The sequence below is a fragment of the Mastigoproctus giganteus genome, chromosome 8 (genome assembly GCF_048544385.1).
Source record: "Mastigoproctus giganteus isolate SK-2022 chromosome 8, ASM4854438v1, whole genome shotgun sequence".
NCBI lineage: Eukaryota > Metazoa > Arthropoda > Arachnida > Uropygi > Thelyphonidae > Mastigoproctus > Mastigoproctus giganteus.
The window spans coordinates 159,005,838-159,025,552 of record NC_143582.1 but is presented as its reverse complement, the minus strand read 5'-3'; the positions used below and the strand labels follow the sequence as shown (position 1 = coordinate 159,025,552).

Sequence of the window (19,715 nt, the reverse complement as noted above, 5' to 3'; positions counted from 1 at the left end):
ATTTATGCCCTCTCAGGTGATTTTACTGAGCTAGAGGAAGAATCCCATCAGCATTGAGCATGCTCAAACCATTCAAGGCTTTGTACACCTCTATCAGATCACCCCGCTGGTGCCTAGTTTCCAGACACTGTAATTTGCAAAACTTAAGCCTTTCTTCGTAAGAGAACCCCTTTGTCCCATTCACCAATCTAGTTGCCCTTCTCTGTACTCGTTCCAGCAGCTCTACATCCTTCCTGAAATGAGGCCTCCAGGCCTGTATACAGTACTCTAGGTGTGGCCTGACCATTGCCTTATACAAGGGAATAATCACCTCCTTATCCGTGCTAGAAAAATTCCTATATATCATTGACAATACACCATGAGCTACTCTTGCAGCTCGTCTGCACTGCTCAGAGAACTTCATATCTGCCTGCACCACCACCCCCAGGTCCCTTTCATTCTCTACCACTGTCAGTGTAGTACCACAGAGTTGATACGTTGCTCTGGGGTTGCTGTTTCCCATATGTAGTACTTTACATTTGTCAATGTTAAACTTCATTTGCCACCTCGAAGCCCATCTGCTCAACCTTTCCAAATCCTGTTGCAGCAGCGTAGTGTCCTTGACAACCCTGCCAACCTTCGTATCGTCTGCAAACTTGGACATTAAGCCTGATATACCATCATCAATATCATTTATAAATACAGAAAACAATAAAGGCCCCAATACTGAACCCTGAGGGACTCCACTAATAACATTAGTCCACGATGAGCAGTGTCCATTGATTACCACTCTCTGTCTTCTCCCCCTCAACCACCCCTTTATCCATAGCAGCAACTTGCCTCCAATGCCACACTGCTCCAATTTGTGCAGCAGTCTTCCATGTGCAACAGTATCAAAAGCCTTTCTAAGATCCAAGTATATAATATCAAAGTTATTCCCTGCATCCAGTTCTTTTGTGACTGCATCATAGTATCCAATCAAATTGGTCAGGCAAGACTTCCCCTTAACAAAACCATGCTGTGTCCTAGCTATAACTGAAGTCTTGTCTAGATGATCCTGCAGTGCTTCTTTCACCAGTGCCTCCATTAATTTTCCGGGAACAGAAGTTAAACTCACAGGTCTATAATTACTTGTGTCAGCCTTTGATCCCCCTTTGTGAATTGGGGTCACATTTGCACATCTCCAGTCAATGGGTACCTCCCCTGAGTCCAAGGAAGCTCTCATAATTATGGCTAAGGGTTTGCTTACCTCCTTTGCTGCCTCCTTTAATATAACTGGATAGATCCCATCCACCCCAGGTGCCTTTCTTGTGTTTATCTTCAACAATTTCTCCTCCACTTTGCTCTCAGTTATTACAAGATTCTCTAGCTTACTGCTAGAGTTGAATACACCTCTGGCATTCCCCTCGCTGAATAACTCCTCATGTGTGAATGTCGATGCAAAATATTCATTTAGTTTGTTAGCTACCCGAGCAGGGTCATCAACAGTTGACCCATCCATCTCAAGTGGACCAATCTGATTCATCCCCTTCCTTCTAGAGTTTACATAAGTAAAGAACTCTTTGCTGTTTTTCTTCGCATCCCTTGCCAAGGATCTCTCGTAATCTGCCTTCGCCTGCCTAACCTCCTTTGTAACTTGGTTACAGATCAACTTGTATCTATCATAGGCGTCCGTGTCACGTGTTAATTTGTATGTATCCCATGCATTTTTCTTCTCTGCCATATGCCTCATTAGTTCATCTGACAACCATTTAGGCCTAAACCTTGAACAATATTTCTTAGTTGGTATGTAAAGCCTAGTAGCTTCCACGATAAGTTCTTTGAATGCTTCCCATTTTGAATTTGCTGTTGGCAATATCATCAGTTGATCCCACTGTATAGAATTTAAATACTGTCTCAGTCCATTGTAGTCGCCTTTACGAAAGCAATACCCCTTCCCTTTACCCCTAATGGTAGTTACTTCTTTGAGTAACTCCCACTTCAGCACACTGTGATCACTGCCACCAAGTGGTTCATTTATCTGCAGATTCTTAATGCATGAAGAATCACTACTGATAATCAAATCAAGAGTATTACTCCCTCTAGTTGCCTCCCGAACATGCTGATGTAGAAAACAATCATCCAATAAATCCACAAAAGCCTTGCTTCTGTGTGAGTGACCAGCCCCCAAATTCCAGTCAATATCTGGGAAATTAAAATCCCCCATTATAAGACTCTCTGATTTACTGGCCCACTCTATTTCTCCGAACAGTTTCTTATTATACTCATCAGAGTCATTAGGCCTATAGCACACTCCTACTCTCAATTTTGATCTCCCAATGCTTATGTCACACCAAACTGACTCGACACTGCACTGTCCAGCGATGTCGACTGGCTTCACTTCCTTGGATTTTATGTGTTTTTTAACTAATAGCATAACCCCTCCTCCCTTCCTATCCTGTCTATCCTTTCTGTAGATCTGTCTATCATACTGCTCCAATGAGTATAGTTCCTTCCATGCACAACAATATCAAAAGATTTACTGAAATCCAAGAATATAATATTAGAATTATTTTTTGCATCCATTTCCTTTAACCATATGATAGTATCCAATCAAATTTGTCAGACAAGACTTTTCCTTAAACACATGCTGTCTAAATTATTACTGCAGTCTTGTCTAGATGATTCTGCAATGATTGTTTAACCAGTGACCCCACTATTTCACCCAGAACAGAAGTTAAACTAATAGGTCTGTAATTACTCATGTCACCTTTTGATCGAGGATACATTTGGGAGCTGATCAGGCTAGCCAGGTGGGTCAAGTGCCTGCCTGGCAACCCAAAGGTCGTTGGTTTGAATCCTGCCTTGGGCTTGGATCAGAGTAAAATGCAAAAACTTTGGGAGGTGCATTATGGCCACAGAAGCTGATGCACCAACAACTAACAATTTTCCATTCCACAAGTATGAATGTGGATGCAAAATACTAATTAAGTTTGACAGCTATCTGAGCAGGATCATCAACAGTCAAACCATTGATATCAAGTGTGCCAATGTGATTCATCCCCTTCCTTGTAGAGTTTATATAACTAAAGAAGTCCTTGATGTTTTTCGTTGCATCCTTTGCCAAAGATTTCTCATAATCTGCCTTCGCTTGCCTAATTTCCTTTGTCGCTTGGTTACAGACAGCTTATATCTGCCATAGGCTTCTGTGTTGCCTGATAATTTGTATGCATCCCATGCATTTTTATTCTCTGCCACGAATCATTAGTTAATCTGACATCCATTTAAGCCTAAAGCTTGAATGGTATTTTTTAATTGGTATGAAAAGACTTGTAATTTCCACTATTAAATCCTTGAATGTTTCCCATTTAGAATTTACTGTTGGTAACATCATCAGTTGGTTCCACTGTATTTAAAAACAGTGTGAGACCACTGTATTCAATGCACATTGAATAAATTTTTGATTAAATTTTGAGGGTTTTTTTCCTGATTTACAGGCGAGTCCAAAAGTTGATGTTCATATTTAGTCATGAATTCCATATTTTTACTTTTCAGCCTTTATTTAATAATTTTAAAATGTTGAGGATTTTGCATTGTTATTTCTGAACATTCCAAATATTATGGCACAAAGAATGTATTCTCTGAAATATAAGTGAATGTGACATATTAACTAAGGAGTGAAATTTTTCTGTAATTTCTTCATTCACATTTTCATTTTTTGTATGTTGATGTAATTAATGATATGCTTCTGCCTTCTGGAACTTATTTTTCCTAAAGTGACCTCAGAATAAAGTGATGTAACAGTGAAGCTATTTTCTTTTCACTTTTACATTTAAAATCTAATTTCACTTATGCCTAGTTCTTTTCCAGAACCTTTGTTTTAGTAAAAAATAATAACTACAGTTTCCTATATTTCAGTCTTTTTCGCTTCTTCAGTGATGGTTTAAGCTCTTTTGTTTATTAGTTCATCAAAGTATTTACTTCATACTCTGCCATTGTGGTGATTTTTAAATAAATGCTTCAGTTTTCTGACTTCCATTGGTTTCCATATCCTTCCTGAAATACACCAAAAATTTTTCTGTAGCTGTTTTCACATTTATGTTTTGTTTTCTCTCTTTGTTTAGCAACTTTGGCCCACCAACATTCTGAATTTGTCTTTACAGAGATTTTAGATGAAGTGTGTTCTTCTAAAGTCTTGATATCATCAGGAATGTAATTTAACTTTTAAGCAAAATGGTTTCTGTGTGTGTGTAATGATTTTTGGCCAATCTGACTATGTTTTGTGTTTTCTCAAATGGTTTAAAAATAGTAAATCCAGCACATTTACAGGAGGGAAAAACTGAACTCCCAATGCAGGACCTAAAATACTGCTGAATTGTATTTACAAGTTATTATAAAGGAATTGTTTTAACACTTTATTTTATACCTCTTATATATATTCTGTTTTAATTTTCTTAACACAAGATGATGGTTACTTCTATCCTCAAATCCTCAGATGATATACCAACTCACATCATATATTAATTTTATATACCAGTAATGTTATATTCATTGGTCAATTTGCATTTATTATACAGTGGATTCCGGTTAATTGGACCACCGGTTAATCGGGGCAGCTGTTTATTTGGGGAAAATCTTAAAAAACAGAAACGAATCAAGAAAATAGCCAGGGTTTACTTTGCTTAATTGGGACAGCATGCCGTTTAATCGGGGCAGCACTGGAGATTACCCTACGATCTGACGGTACCATGTGGTTCAGTCGAAAATTCTGGAGGTCACAACCATAAAACAATAAAAACAATTAGCAGTCACCTGTTTATTGGGCTTTTCTGTTAGTGAAATCTATCATAAACGGACAGTAAACTCGATCTTACTGAATTTGCAATAACACCGACAGCTGGAATTCTGTGAGTTATTATGGTGAAATGTGTTTACACTTCCATGAAATCTTCAATCATAAAAAAAATTAATTTTCAGATCTTCTCTTCATTCCTATTTTTAAAGCTTTGTAACTCGTTACTCTGTTTTCATTTGCGCGTATTGTGTTACTTGCAATTTGTGTGTGCCGTGTTCTTTGTTATCTTTTTACTGTTTTAAATTTTAGTTCCTACCCACAAATATCAGTGAACAGAAATGTCAACTAGTTCATATGAACATATTTCAGTATGTATTAATTATTCTGATTATCACGTATATTCTTCCGATTTTCACGTATCATTTAATTTTTTAATTGGTAAATTTTTTAATTTACCCTTTATTGGTAATAAAGGGTAAATTTGTGTTTAATATACAGTAATACCCCGAAGTTACGCGATAGGTGGGTCCGACGAAAATCGCGTAAGTCGAATTCGCGTAAGTCGGGGTACAACTTTGCATATAAATACATATAAATTTTGCTTAATTGGGACCAAGGACTAAAAAAACACTAGTTTAGAAGAAAAATATTAATAAAATTGCAGTTTTTTATACATATTAATACAAAATATGTATTAAAAAAACAAATGACTTACGTTAAAAAGTTATTTCGATGTCGATGGCTTCATAAAATCTAACAAATTCGCCTGACGACACAGCGCCTTCTTTTTTTCACGCAGAATTTCTTCGTAGCAAGCTAATAATTTTTTTATTCCTTGCTTTGTAGCTATAACGCGTTCTTCGTTGGAGTCTATGTTTTCTAAAATTTTTAAGCCCTTTACAATTGAGCCCTTTTCAATTTTCAACCTGTCAAGTTTGCAATTGTCATGTGCTTTTCGCCGTTGCTTCATTTAGGCCTGTAGCACGTGCAATATCACATGGTCTTTCATTTCGCTCAAAGCGTTTCACAATTTCATATTTTTTTTCTATCGACAGAGGTGGACTGGCCATAAGCCTTACCGGGGCCAGTGTAACCCCGGTGGGCCAGTGTGATTTTGGCCATAAACCATAGTATGAGGCCACTATAAATTTTCCAGGGTAAGAATTTTTGACCCAGTCCGCCTCTGTTTATCGATAATTGCTTTTCTTTTTCTCTCTGAATCTGCAGTGTCTTCACCAGGACGCCTTTTCACACCTTTTAATTAAGTATTTTACTCATTTTTAGGGAATAAAGCGCAATTACAAAACGAGGAGGCACGCTTGATACGCATAAACAAAGCTGCGCGCATGTAGCAACTGAATAAACAACACCATAAAGGCAGAGATACACTATTAACACCCCACATTTCTAGGGGTTACTACCATAAAACAATAAAAATCCAGTTGCGTTTCTGCTAGTGAAATCTGTTATAAACTGGTAGTAAACTCGATCTAATTGCATTTGCGATTATACCGATAGCTGGAATTGTGTTGGTTTTTACGTTATTATGGTGAAATGTGTTTCCCCTTCACTGATATAAAAAACATAAAAGCAGCAAAGTTGAATTTTGTTCATCTTTCGCTCTCATTCTCCGCCGTCGCACCGTATATCGATAACATATGAAAAACGACCTTGAAGATAGTGGGCGGCAGCGTTGCCAAACGAAAAAACCAAGAACCGCGTAACTCCGAGTTCGCGTAAGTCGGGGTAGCGTAAGTCGGGGCATTACTGTATCTTTACTTTTATAGCCTGTGGATAACATTCCTCCTATTATGACCGGCACTTACTGCACATCGTATAGTGAACGGTACTTTACTATTGTGTCTCCATTGTAACGTGATTTGATTGTACAGTGAACCAGTTATAAAGGGGGGGGGGTTCATTGTATTTTTAACTATTTACATGAAACTTCGGATAATTGGGGCAGCCGCTTAATCGGGCCAAAATGCACTAGTCCCGATGTGTCCCAAATAACCGGAATGGATTGTATTTTTGTTGTGTGCTTAAAAACCGGGTTTAATTAATGGCTAACTTTACTCCCTCTACTTGAGAGCAGCCAGTTACAGACCTTATTGAAGATGCTTTTAAGAATTCCTGCAAATTCCATTGGGATCTCTTCAGTTGAGTGAGAGGTGGTAAACTGCTGCATTCTCACAGGAAATAAATGTAATAGAAGCAGATGTAAATGTGCCATGTTTATTAGCTTTAAAGCTTTGTTGATATTCATATAAATGTATAATAATCATTAATAGACAAACTTATATTTTCAGGTGCTTTGAAGCAGATCCAGATAAAAGAGCAACTGCAGCTGAGTTACTTGAGGATCCCTTTCTAGCAGAGTAATGGCCAAATGATTTTTTATTTATTCATTTTATTTATTATTATATTATTATTATTTTTTTTTTTTTAAAGAGAAGTATACAGTTTAAATTATATCAGGAAGATAGAGAGATCAGAATAGCCAAAGTTTTTTCCCTCTGTTTTTTTTTAACAGTGTATATGCTTTAGAGTTCAAATCCTTTGGTGTTTTTCTCATGCTTCAAGTATTCAGTTTTGTGCAATTCAAAATTATATATTTTTCTTAATTTATCATATTACAGCAAAACTTTTTTTTTTAATGGTTATTACATACTTGAAAACCAAATATAATCTATACAAAATTATATAGTTTTGCGGATGACAGGTGAAAAAAGCACAGTGTTTACCATGTACGCCCAAAACATGTTTTAATTGATGCGAAAACGTCCTTGGCTTGGATGAGTTTAAAGGATTTTAGGAATGAAAAGAATCCGAACATGTTCAACACATTTTAAAGCATTTATTTTTTTCAACAGTTTCATCAATTTGAGGTTTCAGTACATGTTCAATAGGTAATTTACAATGCGTTTGAGAGCTAAAATATGATACGTACACGTGAGATTATAAAGAGTGGGGATTGGAGTTTGATATTACCAGAGGGTTTTGCAGTAGAAACAGACAGAAGCTGATCTATCATAACTATCATTGCATTCATACCATTTCCCATTCTTTAGGAACATTATTGAGCCACAAAAGAATGTGAGCATGTGGACTGCCATAATGTTCAAATTCAGTCCGTTTAAAATAGTTGACGACATAATATTGTCGAAATGGACCAAAATGTTTAGACTGAAGTAAAGTTCAAATAATCCAGAAGTTTATTAAAATGAATCACACATGTTACAACAGTATCTTCATTAACTAATGTTGCCTTTTTGATAAAATGAAGAGTTCCTGCTTGCTCGTCAGGGATATCCAAGCAGTCATGTTTAATTTGTTAAATTTAAACTTAAATTTAAGTTTAAAGTTAAACTTTTTTATTAATTTTAGCCAACCGATTTCATTTGCACTGAAAATTTAGAAGAACGTAAATTTACCGAATTGTCTGATCATTGCAAACCGATCACTATTATGTTGTGTTCAGTAATAAGTTGAATTTGGAATCAATTTTAAAAACACGATATTCTTTTTAATGCAGTTAGTAATAGCAGTAGTAATACATGTATGTGATGCAAAAAAGCATGCATATGGGCTTATGTAGCATCAGCCAAAAAAAAAAAAACAATTGCACACATCCATTTCCTCTAAACGTTTGTCCAGTTTCTCCTTGAATTTATTTAAAATATCAACTTCCACAATGACAGATGTTCCAGCAATTAACCAGCCGCTGACTAAATGCAAATTTCCACACATGTATTCTACAATTGTCTTTCCTCAATTTGAATTTATGTCCCCTCAGGTTTATAATCTGAGCAAGCGAAAGAATCCCATCAGAATCCAGCATGCTCAACCCATTTAAGGCCTTATATATACACCTCAATCAGATCACCTTGCAAGTACCTAGTTTCCAGCTCCTGAAATTTACAGAACTTAAGCATTTCTTAGTAAGAGGATCCCTTCGCTCCTCTCACCAATTTTGTTTCCCTTCTCTGTACATGCTCAAGCAACACTACATCCTTCCTAAAATGAAGCTTCCAGACCTGTATGCAATACTCAAGGCGTGGCCTAACCATTGCCTTATAAAAACAGATAACCACCGCCTTTTCCCTGCTAAGAAACTTCCTGTATATCATTGACAATACCCTCTGACCTGCTCTGGCAGCCTGTCTGTATTGCTCAGAAAGCTGTGCCTGAATTACTACTGCAGTCTTGTCTAGGTAATCCTGCAGTGCTTCTTTAACCAGTGACTCCATTATTTTCTGCGGAATAGAAATTAAATTACCAGGTCTATAATTATTTGTCACCCGTTGCTTTTTCTTGGCGCAGTATAATCATAGTGATTTCTGCACCAATAAAATCAAAATCAATCCATCACCCATTGCGCACCCCCCCTTTGTGAATTGAGAATACATCTCCAGTCCATGAGGATGTCTCCTGACTCTAAGGATGCTCTCATAATTATGGCTAAGGGTTTACTTACTTCCTTACTTACTTCAATGTAACTGGATAGATTCCATCCACCCCAGGTGTCTTTCTTATGTTTATCTTCAACAATTTCTCCTCCACTTTACTTTGTTATTACAAGATTATCTAGCTTACTGCCAGAGTTTAATATACCTCTGGCATTCCCCTCCCTGAATAACTGTTCGTGTTAATGTAGATGCAAAATATTCATTTAGTTTGTTATCTACCTGATCTGATTCATCCCCTTCCTTCTAGAGTTTAATAAGTAAAGAACTCTTTGCTATTTTTCTTTGCTTCCTTTGCCAAAGAGATCTCGTTATCTGCCTTTGCCTGTCCAACATCCTTTGTAATGTGATTACAGACCAGATTATATCTACCCTGGACTTCGTTGTTTCCTGTTAATTTATATGTATCCCATGCATTTTTCCCCCTCTGCCACATGTCTCATTAGTCCATTTAAACCTAATCCTTGACAATATTTCTTAGTTGGTATGAAAAGCCTGGTAGCTTCCAAGATTAATTCTTTGAATGCTTCCCATTTAGAATTTTCTGTTGGTAACATCATCAGTTGATACCACTGTATAGAATTTAAATACTGTGTCAGACCACCGCAGTCGCCTTTACGAAAGCAGACTCTTCCCTTTACCCCTGATGGTAGTTACCTCTTTGAGTAAAGCATTCACATCAGCACTGTGATCACTGCCACCTAGTGGTTACTTAATGCAGTTCGCATGCCTTTTATGCTATTCACCACTTCATTAACTTGTTGAATAAATAAATCTTTTTGTGGAATATTATGAAGTCCAAATGCAATATGTATTACTTACTATTTTTTAGGAAGCTTGTGAGGTGGTTAATTATAATCCAATCCTTTGAATAAAAGTGAAATCTGCTCCTGCGATAGCATATACAAGGAAAGATTTGTAACCTGTTCATATGTGAGTACGTTGCACGTGGGATGAGGGAGTTTTCGATAACTATCTGAAGCATTCTGATTGTGTGTAAGTGCATTATACCCGTGTGGAGGGGGTTGTAAACAAACTCGTATGCACTTGTCCAAATCCTCACAACAGTGTGTTTGAATTGTCTGTAGGCACATTGCACATATATAAAGGGGTTATGGAAACAGTCATATGAACCTGGTTTGTTACCTGCGATAATGTATTCAGTTTATTAGTGTGTCTGTTTTTTTTTATTTTTGTGTAGTGTGCTTCACGATGTAACTCTATGGAGGTCTTCAATATAGACAAATCATTTGGATGTAAACAATTTTTTAATTTGTCGCGAAGTTTCCTAACCTGGGTGAGGTATTTTTGTTTATTAGAATACCGAAATTTTAATATGAGTTTAACTATATTACGAGAAGTGGCAACTGCTGGTTGCCTTTTGCCCGAATTTCGGAACAATGTCGTTTTGAAGTCAGTATTTTAGGAAAAATTATGGTAAATTTAATCAGAGTATCTTAATGTTAATCTAATGTATTTTTTACAAAGATGTTCAAGAAATCTGTCATAATTGTGTGCATTGATAGTTTATGCCTGGAGAGGAAGGAAGGGAATGAAATAGCGAAAAAGACTTTAAAATATGAATTTGATTGTATAAAACAAAGCTATGACGCTCAATACATTCTATGTTGTATTTCAATAATTGTGAAAGTATAAGAGAAATTTACCTCAATATGTATGTTGAACACCTCCATGTGACACTCTCTAGAAATTATAACAAATATATTATTAAATGCAAATTGATTGCAGTAATAAAATCAATTAAAAATGAATTAAAAAACAAAAATTAATTTAAAAAATTAAAAAGTTTTGCAAAAACTACATTCCTTCCTGAAGCTGACAGAGCTTTACGACCGTATGTCATCATCACAAGAATCTAAATTACGGAGTATATATGAGCCTGAATCATAAATAGAGATTATGGGTAAAATGTGGGTAAAAGTGGGTAAAAGGAAACAAATCAGGGATTAGATATGGACAGCAAATGTTAACAGAATTCTCTTGTAATTTAATTTCAGTGATTTCTGCAATTAGTCTAGTATAATTACATTGGACAGTGGCATATTCAGTAGTATCATCGTAAGGGGGAGGGCATGGCATCTAGGTGTTTGAATGCTGTTTTTTTTTTTTTTTTAAGATAGACCTAGGAACACTTATACACGCACATACATTTTTTTTTTTTTATCTTCATTTCAATATCAGAAAAGCTTGTGAATAATAATACGTATTAATCACAATAAATTTCAATAATGTATTATTTCCAAATATTTGACACGTGGAACAAGCAAGTTTATGAAATACTGTATATAAGAAAATTATAAAAGGAAAGAATAATAGAAGTAGAGTAGAGCTTCAGTTATCCGGAATAATTAATGACCTCTTCCAGATATCAAAATTTTATGGAAAATCGAATGTAAGGAAAAATTAAATAAATTCTGTTATAATATATTACGGTAAAAGAAAGACTTTAAATACTGTGAAAAAAAAAAAAAAAAAAACCCAAATTTTTTAATTAAAAATAATAACTTATACATAAAAATTTGCACATTTACATATGTATGTATATTTGGATAGGTATTTTACTGCAAATTATGTGGAAAAAAATTTAAAGTAATTTTTTAAAATAATGTTCGATTATTTGTTGTGACTTTTTTTTCTTTCTGCAAAATCTCTCAAGTTCCTTAATAATATCAATTTGATTATATCTCATTCTTCTTTTTTTTTTTTTTTTTGTCCATTTCTGTGTTTTCTTTTCGTTGACATTTTACCTTAAAAGAACTGAAAAAAATAATAAATCACACAGTTTCAGGCTGGTATTATTTTTATCAAATTTGGAGCCAAACTTAGCATGTGTGGAACACTATTTTGGTGGGCTTTTGCATAGAGAAGTATGCATAGAGGTAATGACATCTACAAAAAAGTAGCAACGTATTGATCTAATATGCCATTTGTATGCAATTTAATCTGGAGTACATGGTTTTGAAGGAGAGGGGGAGCGAACCAATATCATAACTAAACTCACTTCCTTGTTTAAATTTTTTTTGATAATTATCAGTATTTCGAAATATTATTAAAACAAATGACCATGGATTTGTGGTTGAAAAAAGGAACTTTAAAACGAGAAGCAAGTACTTCTTGTAGTCGATGACACAATATTCCCTTCAAAGTGAGGATGAACAATCTCAGCCTTTTATTCCCCAAAAATCTGAAGTGAAAAAAGAGGAACCAACTAATAAAAGACCAAAACAAAAGTATGATGACAGTTATTTGAATTTCGGCTTTATCTGTGTTGGAAATAAAGATGCACCTGATGCACAGTTCATCATATGTAATAAAATATTAGCAAACATTTCTTTGGCACCTGTTGAATTAGTGTTTCGTAAGTGTTCCATAAATATATTGTGAGATGAAGAGTGTTCCGTGACTAAAAAAGTTTGGTTAGCGCTGCAGTAGAGCGTCAGTTATCCCAAATAATTGATGTCAAACCTCTTCTGGATAGCCAATTTTTTTTGGATAATCAAACCGTAAAATTTTCGGGATTACTTTTCTGATAAGATTAAATAAATTTAGTCTAACTATTTAATTAGATTAAATTTGTCTCTGGTTAGCATAGTAATAACTCATTTGTAGAGTCCTTGTAGTGTTTCGTTTCAGATAAACAAAAAGGAAAGGGAAAAAAAAAACATCTAAGGCACTAAATTGACAACACTGGCTATAGCAGTACTGTTATGTGACAAATTTATGTATTGTAAAATAAAACATATTGCCCTTCAACAACAATCAGTGTACCCATACACACAAAAAATGTAAAATAAATTCAGCACTAGAATAAAATTAATGTGACGTGTGTCTATATTTGGCACTGGTTTTCTGAATATTTCATGACTAGCTTTCATTTGCTACTATTTCTGTAAGCGTGGCACAGTCAACACAAAACAACGGCCAGTCGTTTTGCTGATAAGAATGTGTTGCATTTAATTTTTAAAAAATGCTCGTTTATTAATGAAATTCGTTAATTGTTTAGAAAAATGATCCTGTCTTCCAAATTTCAGTCCCCCTTTCAAGATTAGGGCCCAAATGCAGCCACATTGGCATAGTTATGCCAGTGTGGATGCATTTGGATGAAATCATTGGGTTTTCTGGAGATTTTCTTTCAGTTAGCTCTTCGTACACAGAAAACCCTTTGAGAGAATGGAGAAGAAGCAAAATGCCTCCTGCATTCTTTTTGTTTAATTTTGAATTTTTGGTTAAGGGAGAACATATGCCCCCCAAATTCGCCCCTGACATTGGACACTAAGTATTTTCGTAGCCGAGTGGTCAGGAGCTGGAGTGCAGTAGCACATGCTCCTTGAGTAGACCGGAGTTCAAGCCCCTGACTGCTAAATACGGTTGATCTGCCAACCCGCACTGGACCAGCATGGCAGATTATGGTCCATTTCCCTCAACATGAATTGTTGAGGAGGCTTCCATCCTGCAGTAGGTTGATAATGGCTGCAATTTTTTTACCAGTTTTATTTTGGCTTTGTTGAATAAAAATATGTGGTTTCTTTAACGGCATGAAAGACTAATTCTGATGCTGCTGAATTAGGATCACAAACTGGGGGCATGTGCTGTTTTTCTCACACATTGAGTGGGATATCGAGTTGATTCTTGGAAAGATGAGTTGCAATCACTGCAAGAAATGTTGTATACCAGGTCATTGATTTGTGTTACAAAAGAGGAAAGCACTGAGCAATTGTTCAGTATAGCGTATAATTTCCGTCTACTGGTCTGGCCACAATCTTAAATTCTGTATCTTTAAAGAATCTGTTAAACTGTTTGTGCCACTGTTCAATGTATGGGACAGAAATAAAGTATTTTTTGATGTTACTATTGTTGGTTGGTTGTAGTTTTTTTTTGTATCATGTTCTCAGCTTGTACCCTAATTTGGTTTATTGTAGCGGGGGGTGGGGGGGTGTTGCTCAATCCTTTCCTCTTTAGTAACACAAATCAATGACCTGGTATACATTTCTTGCAGTGATTGCAACTAGTCTTTTCAAAGGATCGACTCAATTCCCACTTAATGTGCAAGTAAAACAGCATGTGTTCTCATTCAGCAGTGTCAGAATTAGCCTTTCATGCTGTTAACAAAAACTATACATTTTCAACAAGGTCGAAATACTTTGTGTCCAGCGTAATTATACTAGACTATTAATTGCAGAAACCATCGAAATTAAGTTGCATGAGAATTCTATTAACATTTGGTATACATATCTAATCTCCGATTCATGGTCTTTTAGGTGCATGTACAAAGACAAATAATCTCTATTTAAGGTATTCAGGTTCACACATACCCCATAATTTCCATTCCTGTGATCATGACATACTGTGAAAGAGGTCTGTCAGCTTCAGGAGAGAAAGTTGTTTTTGCAAAATTTGCATTGCTTTTTAATTTTTTAAATTATGTTTTTGATTGTTTTCATTAATTTTTATTGTTTTTTAATTGATTTTATTACTGTAATAATATTGTGTTAATTTTATATTCATTTTAATTTCTGGAGAGTGTCACACAGAAGTGTTCTACTTATCATATTGAAGTAAATTTCACTTATTCTTCTACAAATGTTAAATGTTATATATATATACTTTAATGGATTATTTTTATTTCATTGCTATGAATTGTGAAATTTTTATTGCTTTATAGTAACGTTCGTAAAAAGAAATCTCAAAGGCCCATAGTTCCCGATTTTAATAGAAGTATTTCAGGTATGTTAGCTGAAGATTTATCTTAATTAATAATTAGGGGTTGTCTCTTTCTTTCTCAGTTATTTGTGTTTTCCAGTAATTTGATTGACATTTGTTTCTTCATTGTTGACAAAACACTGACTTCTTTAAATACATTTTAAAAAAATGTTGATAAGAATATTGCAACTATTGACCTGAATGTTAATCAAAATACATGGTGATTAAAATAACTAAAAAGAAATTAATTATGAGTATGAAAGATATAAAAAGAAATAAAATTGTGCAGTGTAGGAATTAAAAGTGATAAAATATATGCGAAAAGCAAATAAATGATAAAATAAACATACAAGAATCTTTTGAGGCTTAAGGAACTATTTTTCAACTTAGAATGAAGGAACAACAATAGCCTTCCTTATACCCTGAAGATATACCAGATATACAACACTATGTGCATCAAGCCTGGTGGAGAAGAAAAAAGAAAGAGAGAGAGAGAGAGAAGCGGCTAACGTAATTTAACCACCTTCAGTACAGGGTGATTACCTTCTCTATTATTTACCTTCCATCTCTCATCATTGTTAAAAAGAACAGTCTCCATCATAGCATATATGCATGCCCCAGACTCCCAATTAATAATGGGACCTGAAACAGCTATATATGCCGATCGGCCTAGCCGGGTGGGTAAAGTTCCTGCCTGGAAACCCAAAGGTTGCGGGTTCGAATCCCTCCTCGGGCTTGGATCAAAGTACTGCAAAAACCTTGGGAGTTGCATTTTGGCCACAGAAGCCGATTCGCCAATAACTAACAAAAAAAAAAAAAGAAAGCAGCTATATGGATGGTCTCTAACCATGAGAGGTGGTGTGCATTACGAGTCACATTCAATATTTAAATGTTTGTCTGGGAGTTTAAGATTACAGTGCTGCTCAACTCAGTAATGTTCCAACCACAGAACTGCTAAAATCAGCATGACAAAAAGCATCTCTTGCTCAAAAATATGATCAAGTAGCCTACGCTCAGATTTTCCAGTGTAGCATACCCCACAAGCATACACTGACTTAAGCCTTTCATGGTAAGAGGACCCTTTTGTTCTCCTCACCAAACTTGTTGCCCTTCTCTGTACTTGCTCAAGCAACTCTATGTCATTCCTAAAATGAGGCCTCCAGACCTGTACACAATGCTCAAGGCTTGGCCTGACCATTGCTTATACAAAGTGATAATCACCTACTTATCCCTGCTAGCAAAATTCCTGTATATCATATTGACAAGAGGCCATGATCTGCTCTGGCAGTCTGTCTACACTGCTCAGAAAACTTCATACACTGGTGTGCAAAACTTAACACTATTTCTAAAGGTTACAACCACAAAATCTTTACTTAAGGTACTCTTTACTGATGAGATTGGATTCTGTCTCAGCAACAATTCTGGATGTCAGCTAATCTGCCGAGAGGTTGGCACACGGTATTACCCCACAAACATCACTGAAAGGGATCAATATGGCAGTCGAGGTGTTCTCGTCTGGGGGGGAGGCATTATCTTGGATGGACATACACAACTCCAGATACTGAAAAGCAGTACTGTAACCGGTGCACACTACTGTACTGAGGTAATCCTTCCCCGTGTGCATCTGTTCCGAGGTGCCATTGGCCCCAAGTTCGTGTTTATGGATGATAACGCCACAACCCATCACACTGCAGCTGTGATATGCTTTTGGAAAGTAAGGACATTGTTCGTATGGATTGGCCTGCCTGTTCCCCCACCCCCGAACTAAATCCCATCGAACACATATGGGAAGCTCTGGGGAGACGCCTATCAGCACGTCCACACCCACCAGAAAATGTTCATTCACCAAATGAAGATGGTGCTGACAGAGGAATGGACAATGTTACCGCAAGAACTTATAAACAACATTGTTCTAAGTATGGACAGGTAGTAAAAAGCCTGCAACAACATTAGGGGTGGCCATGTCTCCTACTGAGGACCACCTCTTCCCTTTTTTTTCCATCTTTGACAGTGATGCATCTGTATCATGGCAGCCAGTGCTATGTTGCCATTTTTGAATAAAGTCCCTCTGTACCATTTTGTTTCCGTTGTTGTGTCGATGTTGTTTCCTTCATCATTTCTGTACTCACGAGGTTCCTTTGGTTTGCTTTACTATATCCAGGCCACGCCTCTGAGAAGCTACAGGTGAAAATCTGACTGGTCATTAAATTTTGCACACAAGTGTATCTGACTGCACACTGGAGTGTGGTACCACACAGTTGGTACATTTCTCTGGGATTACTTCTACCCATATTCAGTACTTCGCATTTGTCAATGTTAAACTTCAGTTGCCACTTCTTGGTCCATCTGCCCAACTTTTCTAGATCCTCTTGCAGGAATACTGCAATTACTGTCATTAACAACCCTGCCAAATTTTGTATCATATGCATACTTGGACATTAAGCCTGATATACCTTCATCAATATCATTGATAAATAAAAAACAACAGCGGGCCCAACACTGCACCTCGGGGGGACTCCACAAAGAGCAGCACCCATTGATTACCACTCTGTCTTCTCCACTTAACCACCCTTTTATCCATTGTGGCAACTTGCTCTTAATACCGTATGGATCCAATTTGTACAGTAGTTTTCCAAGCGCAACAGTATCAAAGACTTTCCTGAAATACAAGTATATGATATCAAAATTATTTTTTCATCCAATTCTTTTTTAACTATATCATAGTATCCAATCATATTTGTCAGACAAGACTTTCCCTTAACAAACCCATGCTGTGTCTGAATTATTACTGCAGTCTTGTCTAGATGATCCTGCAATGCTTCTTTAATCAGACTTCACTATTTTCCCCAGAACAGAAGGTAAACTAACAGGTCTCTATTACTCACTGTAAAGGGAGCATCAAAAGGTGACAAAGGGGACATCAAAGGATTGTCCCCTTTACAGCAAGTAAAGCCCTCAATTCACAAGGGGGTATCAAAGGGTTGTCACCTTTTGTGAATTGGGGTTGGTTGATTGATTGGGGATTTATTTGGTGCATCAGCATCTATGGCCATAGTGCGCCATACATATGGTAAGTACGGATGTTATTTCTTGCAGGTAGGGATTATTTCCTAACTATGGCTCAAAATTATTATTATTATTATTTTTTATTAGCAAAAGGATGTGATATATATTAATCCTTTTGAGAAAAGTGATGATGTTTGAGACATTTATTTTGTTGCCCAAGATTGAAGCAAGTGTAAGAGAGTCTTTCGTTGTGTCAGTAGTGAGAAGGTTCTGGCGTTTTCTTGCATGTTTGTGCATTCGATAAAGATATGTTTCACGGAAAGTGTAATGTTACAGTGATGACACTGAGGGGGAGTCTCTCCTCTTCAGAGATAACCATGAGTAATGTAAGTATGTCCAATTCTCAAGCGAGCTAATATTACCTCCTGCTGTCAAATTGAACTGAAGCTTGAAGGCCATCGCTCAAGATTGGTTTAATGCTTCGAAGTTTATTGTTAAGCTGTTGCTGCCATGATAACTGCCACTGGTACATGCATTTTTCCTCAATTATTGGTGTATAGTCTTCATGAGGGATTTTCCACTTGCTTTCGGGTGGTAAGTTAGCCGATTTGGCCTTTGAGGTTGTCACAGACATTCTCTCAGATATGCCAGACAATCTGTACTTGCTACCTGGGAGTCTAAAACGCTGATGGAACTGATATTCGGGTGACACTCAAGTCAAGTGGACCCAATTTCGGCGAAGTTCGGAAGGTCTGTGACAGCCAAATCCTCTGCTTGCACCTTCACGATGTGGGACTTGTTAGTAATCCTGGGTATAACCTCCATGCACAAGTACATGGTGGGTGACCACCCAGGTGTGAACCAACGTAAGCAGGGGTCAAGGTGTGGCGCCCACACCACATGGAGGAACGCCACCCCTCTATGTTACCAGGCAGTACTAGGTGGTAGATGACTCTCATCAACCGGTGAAATACCACCACTTTGCTTATTGGAGGCTTGAAGTGGTGGAACCCATGTTTAGTCTCTAGAGCTAAGTTCCGGTCAACCCTTCCCTATCTCTTACATCATGCAGTATGATTGATGACTTTTGAGGTTATGATGAACGTCGTGATGAGATCCAATATTCCTTACATTTCGAGGGTACAGCTCTAAAACGGTGTTCGCAGGCCGGCCGCTAGTTAGTACACCGGACGGAACCTATTGGTAACTCTCTCTAGGAGGCTTCCGGATCAGCTAGTGTATAATCTTGCTAACTCTACTCTGCCAGATAGTGACTGGAGGGAGTCCGAGTAGTGTGCATGCGGAGAGCATTGCCGAGGCCACGTTATGTCAAGGATCTGGGTATATTCTTACACGTGTACGCCATATCCAAAAATTTCATTACTTCATACAGCAGGTCCCACCCACTTTTTCTTACTATTAAATACACCATGAATTGTCAAACTAATAGAGCAAGCTTATCTGCGAAAGGATCTAAACCTCCCAAGCACTTCCTAATTCATTTCACAAATATATGTGGTCTCAATTCTAATCTCAACAATGTCCATTTCCACTTGCAGTCTGCCAAACCACATGTACTTTTTCTGACAGAATCTCAGTTATCGGTTGATTCAACTACTGCTCATCTCAGATGCCCAAATTATTCGCTGTATGATTCCTTTCGCCTCAAAGGTGGTACATGTGCATATGTCCGTTCTGATATTCCCTGTCAGAGACTTGGCAATTTGGAATCTCCTCTCTTTGGTCTTCTCTGGCTTAAAATCTCTCTA

General features: G+C 36.8%; 1 protein-coding gene across 6 annotated transcripts in view; it reads left to right on the top strand.

Moving 5' to 3' along the window:
- Ask1 (apoptotic signal-regulating kinase 1) overlaps positions 1–19,715 on the top strand; it is an 843,483-nt gene that overhangs the window by 486,733 nt on the left and 337,035 nt on the right. For all 6 annotated transcript variants that reach the window (XM_090379009.1, XM_090379010.1, XM_090379014.1 and 3 more), the window contains 2 exons: positions 7,063–7,131; positions 14,903–14,964. In XM_090379009.1, coding sequence (XP_090235135.1) covers positions 7,063–7,131; positions 14,903–14,964 — 131 coding nt within the window. The remainder of the gene's footprint in view (positions 1–7,062; positions 7,132–14,902; positions 14,965–19,715) is intronic.